Source organism: Meles meles, chromosome 3 (assembly GCF_922984935.1).
Source record: "Meles meles chromosome 3, mMelMel3.1 paternal haplotype, whole genome shotgun sequence".
In the NCBI taxonomy this organism is placed as follows: Eukaryota; Metazoa; Chordata; class Mammalia; order Carnivora; family Mustelidae; genus Meles; species Meles meles.
In genome coordinates this window covers 137,713,749-137,720,004 of record NC_060068.1, presented here as the reverse complement: position 1 = coordinate 137,720,004, position 6,256 = coordinate 137,713,749, and the positions used below count along the sequence as shown (strand labels likewise).

Below are 6,256 nucleotides of genomic sequence, written 5' to 3'. Positions count from 1 at the left end.
CTCAGGTCATGATCTCAGGGTCCTGGGATCGAGTCCCGCATCGGGCTCTCTGCTCGGCGGGGAGCCTGCTTCTCTCTCTGCCTGCCTCTCTGTCTACTTGTGATCTCTCTCTGTCAAATAAATAAATAAATAAAAATTAAAAATAAAATTTTAAAGATTTTATTTATTTACTTGGCAGAGAGAGAGATCACAAGTAGGCAGAGAGGCAGGCAGAGAGGAGGAAGCAGGCTCCCTGCGGAGCAGAGAGCCCGATGCGGGGCTCGATCCCAGGACCCTGAGATCACGACCCGAGCCGAAGGCAGCAGCTTAATCCACTGAGCCACCCAGGCGCCCCTTAATTAGTGGATTTTTAAGACAAATTGAACTTCTGGTATTGTAGCACTGGCTCCAGACTATTTCCCACCCTTCCAGCTGGCATAAAACAAGGAATTTTAAGAAGTCTGGTATAGGAGCAGATCTAAGTTTTCATTGGGATGTTCACATACAGAAGGAGATTCTCAGCCAAGTTCTTTGGCATGCTGGTGATTGTGGGGCCTGTACAGATGGCTTAAATTTATTTATTGGGATCGAGCCCTGTATCAGGCTCCCTGCTTCTCAGGAAGGCTGCTTCTCCCTCTCCCCCTGTTTGTGTTCAGCTCTTGCTATCTATCAAATAAATAAAATTAAAAAAGAGAAGATTTTATTTGAGGGAGTGAGTATTGATGAGTGTGGGGGAGGGGAGCAGAAGAAGAAAGACTAACTGCTGAGCAGGAGGCCCGACGCAGAGCTTGATCCTAGGACCCTGGGACCATGATGAGCTGAAAGCAGACACTTAATCAGCTGAGCCACCAAGGCACCCCCAGATGTCCTAGATTTAGGTTCAGATAGGGAATTTATCTTTGCCACAGTTGACAGATTTGTATGTCAGGAGAAATGTTGAGATGAATGGTTGAACTAACTCATTGCTGAGCCAGAGATTTGGTCATTGCATGGGAGGGATAAGAGACAGTTCATTAAAGTGTTGCTAAAGAAAGGGCACACCTCTAGTAGAATTGGCAAGAACTTTGTATACATATATACGAGCACATGTAGGATTTTGTTAGTGGTTATGCTTAGAAAGGGATGGTCCTGTAGAGGGTAACCAGAGAATGCTAATTATGGGTAGATTCAAGCCCCTCCATATAAATTGCCGAAAGTTATTAAATTTGTCTTCTGGTAACTAGTAAGGCTGACTTTCAATCAACTATAAGCCTAATTGTCAGCTAGTGCTAGTATGAATGAGCTCAGTTTGAATCTTAAATCTAAGCTCTTAATATTCTTTCAATTTCCTTAGTCTGTAAGTTTCCACTGTACACCTACTAAACACTGTAAATAGGAGCTAGGGATAAAAAAGCACATGGAAGACATAACCTCTACTCTCACTGGAGTTTACAATCTGTGTAGCCAAAGAGTACTTAATTCACAAAAGTATAATTTGTGACCTGTAAAGTACAGGACACTGATGTCCTTTAGGTTGAGGTTCAGGGACAGTCTCTTGAGAAGGAACACTTAAGCTGAGATCTAAGAGATGGGTAAGAATAGACCAGGCAAAAAAACAACATGGGCAAAACTACTGAGATGACAAGAAAAACAGGTGGGTTACCGCAGCCTACGAGACCAGTGTGGGTGGAACCTAGGAACAAGGTGGAGTGTGTAAAAAGAGGCTAAGAGGTAAAACGGTAGGATCAGGCAGGACTTTGGAAGCCCTGCAAGGTAATCTTTTTTCCACTAACAATGGGGAAGTGCTGAAATAATTTTTTTATTCCACTTACAGTGGGGCAGTAGTGAAATAATTTTTTAAACAGGAAGTTGATAAGATTTGATTTGTAATTTGGACTTGTCATTGGTATATGAAGAATGGAGAATCAGTAATAAGAGCAGATTGAGAGGCAGTGGGAGGTGAGAGCAATCATCTGATTAATGAGGTGGTGGTTTGTATTAGAAGGTTTGGATTGGGTAAAGGATCAACACTAATTCTTCATTTGCCTATTGGTATCTACTTAGCTTGAGTCACCTCCTCAGTGCTTTGGCTCTTTGTGCTTCTGATAATTAGGGAGATAGAAATGAAAAACATTTATTCAAATTCTAAGTGGCTTAACTACACTATCTAGTATGGGAAAGAATTTGGGAGGAAATGGAATCTTATCACTTCTGTTCTGGGTAGTTTCATTGCTTAGTTGTCTAGTAGTAACTCTTGTTCTTACTAAAGCAGTAATTGAGGAGTGTGTGCGATTCCTCCAAGCACAGATGATGGTTCTGATAAATTGTGAAGGAGTTTAGAATTTCTAGTTTAATAATACTGCTCTTTAAGTGGAAGAGAATAAATATTTTTCTGTCTCTGCAAGTGAAGCATTTGTTCATTTCAGTGAAGATTGTAGAGCTGGTATCTACTTCTCCACATAGCCATGCCTGTGTATAATCTTTGCAACCAAGATTTTCTATCCCTAGTAACAATGCATCTTCTTCCTCAAGTTCAAGTAACTGTGTAAAGAATCATGAGGATCTAAGTTCTACAATATTTGTTTTTTTGGGTTTAGCATTTTTTTTAAAGATTCTATTTATTTATTTAAAACAGAGAAAGATCACAGGTAGGCAGAGAAGCAGGCAGAGAGAGAAGGGGAAGCAGGCTTCTCGCTGAGCAGAAAGCCCGATATGGGGCTCGATCCCAGGACCCTGAGATCATGACCTGAGGTGAAGGCAGAGGCTTAACCCACTGAGCCACCCAGGTGCCCCGGGTTTAGCATTTTTAAATTCTAAAGCTAGGTCTATTTTTTTAAAAAAAGATTTCATTTATTTATTAGAGAGAGAGAGATCAACAAGTAGGCAGAGAGGCTGAGCAGAGAGCACGATGTGGGCTTCAATCCCAGGACCCTGGGATCATGACCTGAGTCAAAGGCAGAGGCTTATTAACCCACTGAGCCACCCAGGCGCCCTAAAGCTAGGTCTATTTAAAACAAACAAAACCCCTGGTCAGTCAGATCTTTAAATAATGGTCTCTTAAACTCTTTCCTTCCTAGAGTTTCTGTTAATAAATTTTATTCTTGCTGCCACAACAATCCCAACTTAGAAAATAATTGAAAAATAAACCGGACACTCAAGCAGAAAAGTTTTCACAATGAATCCCAAAAGAAGATAGTTACACTATTGGGAAAGAGTGCTTCCTCCCAGCCCTACAACCAGACTATCTGATTTTTATGCCCCAGCAACTGGGATATTACAGAAACATCTCTTTCTGACATTGTTCAAGAGAATGCTCAATAATGGAGGGGGGGAATGAACAGGTTTTATCATTAAATAGTATATAGGATCCCAATATGCTGAAGTTGGAGCCCACTGATCCAAAAGTTACATACTGATCCAAAAGTTATATATTCAGAATTATTAATTTTTCTTCAAAGACTGTCTGTGGTTTTGATTCTCAGAGGGTCCTGTGATCCAGAAAACATTACAAGCCACTGAAACAGTAATTTCTTCCTGAGCTCTTTTGATCACCATTACGTTTTATAAAACTGAAGGGATAAGACACATTGTTTTAGTTATTTGTTCTTCTAATGCTTTAGTAAATGATTTGTTCAAATAAGCAGTGACAGAAAACAATAAAACCAAATTTTTGACCTAAAGTTCAGATGGATGGTAGAGTCAACATGATGGGTAAAGGCCTATTTCACATTCTAAGTGAAGTCTTCAAAAGCACAGAAGGGGAGAATTCATTTTAACAAAAAAGTAAGAAAAACAATACCAAGGCATAAAATGTAGCAATTCTGTCTCCAACAAGAATGACATGTTTGCCATTAGGTGAAGTATTTATAAAGGTAGCTTGTGTTTAAGAACATAACACTTTGGGTTTTTAAAAAGTTTCTCCTCTTTGGGTGAAACCTACATAAGGCTTTGGAGTTGACCAACGATCACACTGCAGGTGTTAATTCTGAAAACCTACTGCTGGCTTTTCATGATCCTTACTCCAGTAGGAAACCACAGTTGAGTCCAAAGTCTGATTCCACTATGTGTAAGGTAGAATAGAGTCAATTCAAACTTGACCCTCATTTGTATTATTTGGATCACTGCAAAAACACCTAGGGATGAGAGTGAATGTCTGGCATGATATAACTGTAGAGATGAAGGGTGTCCTACGTTTTGAATTTGGCACAGTTTTCTTAGAGGTCCTTGAAAATTCACGTGCAGAAGGTCTCACAGTATCTTTTGTAAACTTTAGTGTTGCCGTATTTCTGAAGGAGCTCTTGGGCCTGTTGCTGCATGTCTTGGGTCACGCTGCCAGGACACTGGGACCCAATGTGAAGCAGGATAAGGCAGCACTCCAGCACATCGGGGAAGGGCCAGATCTGAAAGATGACACAGGGATGAATAAGGAAGCATTTACAAAAGAGCCACATATACCTGCTTAGAGGCACCAGCAATTCAAAATCTCATCTAGTGATACTTCTCAGGCATGACTGAGCCATTTCCCTTCTTCATCAGTTACTCTAAGGATAAAGGATAATCAAAACTGGGATGGTTACTGGGATATCCTTTCTCAAATGAAAGAATCTGTCTCTAGAACCCTATTCAGTTAACTTAAATTTCATCGTTCTCCTTTAATGGCACGACCACATTCAAATACACCCAGTCCATCTGTAAGTTATCAAATACATGGTACCAATTTTCATTTTACCTCCAAATTCCAAAATTTGTTCCATTTTGCTAAAGAATGAGGTATAAAATTGCTTGTGTTGTCAATAATCCTATTCTCACAAAACATTTTAGTTAACCAGACACAATGAGATTCTAAATTTTTAAGCATACACAGATGTGAAGAGACTTCAGAAATGGTACAGAGAATCAGATGACCTTCAAGAATTTGGTATAGTCAATTGATAATATAAAAAAAATCATGTTTTACCAAGTGAACTGCTATAAATCTTACCTTAACACTCTCAGGAAATTTAGCTATTTTCTCATTTGCCTCTGTAAGCCTTTTGGTTAATTCAGGTAGAGAAAGTGGCTGATTTTTTTCTTCTTTACTAGTAATAATAAAAAAAAGTGTAAGTCATATGCCTTCCCCCACATAACTTTTAACTGTTATCCTATAAGTAAAATTCTTTTGTCACCTGGGTCTTATCTCTTATCTTTAATACAAAGGTCAAGAGGAGGGAATTTAATGTGATGTTAAAAGTTTTCAAAATGCAATACCATTCCTCACTATTTTCCAAATCTCCACTTCTTAGACACATAGCTCTAATGAAAGTTTAGGACCTCGAGGGGATTCAGTTCTGCAGCCAAGTGCAGAAAGCCTGGATTTCTCTGGGGAACAGTTAGACATAGCTTGGGCTCCTAATCATAGGTGTACGGATGCACATTTTTCTGGGAAGAGTGTCTTAAGCTTGTTAAAGGAGTCATGTGATTCAGACGTTAAGAGCTGCAGGGCTGGAGAACTTTTTAGTGTTTTTCTTGTTACTAAAACCAAGCCTAAAGCTGCCTAGAGTATGGTGGCTTTCTGACTCAAGATTTCAGTGGGAGTCTTCCCCCCGGCCCATGGGAGTATGTTTGTACAGCAGTAAATATATAAGGGATTCAAAACTTAATTTTTTTCAGTTACTAATACAAGTATCAGTTATCAGTTTATTTTGTATTTATTTATTTATTTTTTTTGATTTATTTAACAGAGAGAGAGATCACAAGCAGGCAGAGAGGCAAGTAGAGAGAGATGGGGAAGCAGACTCCCTGCTGAGCAGAGAGCCCAACATGGGGCTCGATCCCAGGACCCTGAGACCATGACCTGAGCTGAAGGCAGAGGCTTAACCCACTGAGCCACCCAGGCGCCCCACAGTTATCAGTTTATTAATGGTGCTAATTACTATGTTTTAAGCCTTGTGTGGGAGACCGTCTTTGTAAAAGGCGCTCAGTATAATAACCAATCAGTAACTGTTAATCACTACAAATGCCCAAGGCAGAAGGCCCTGTAACAGTGCAGATGAGCTTTACAGTGATTGGTGATTGGCTCCTGTCATCCACCTGGCCGCTGTGTTCAAAAGAAATTAGGGTGCTACAGCATTCTGATCACTTGGGATTTTCTCAATTCAGCATGCACTTTTGTACACTACCCTTTTTGTGTATTTTCTGGGATAGCACAGAATGGCTGAAAAACTGGTTTTCATTAATGATGTGATAATTCAACTCCCCATTTTACAAGATTAATTTTTTTGGGAGGGGGAAATCTACTTTTTGCTCAAAGGTAGGATTT

At 39.8% G+C, this 6,256-nt stretch overlaps 1 protein-coding gene across 6 annotated transcripts in view; it reads right to left on the bottom strand.

The window, feature by feature from the left end:
- Positions 1-3,032: 3,032 nt before the first annotated feature.
- The window catches only part of GEMIN5 (gem nuclear organelle associated protein 5), a 42,646-nt gene continuing 39,422 nt past the window's right edge, over positions 3,033-6,256 (bottom strand). For all 6 annotated transcript variants that reach the window (XM_046000851.1, XM_046000852.1, XM_046000855.1 and 3 more), the window contains 2 exons: positions 4,940-5,036; positions 3,033-4,358 (listed from right to left, as the gene is read on the bottom strand). In XM_046000851.1, coding sequence (XP_045856807.1) covers positions 4,191-4,358; positions 4,940-5,036 — 265 coding nt within the window. In that variant the 3' untranslated portion in view covers positions 3,033-4,190. The remainder of the gene's footprint in view (positions 4,359-4,939; positions 5,037-6,256) is intronic.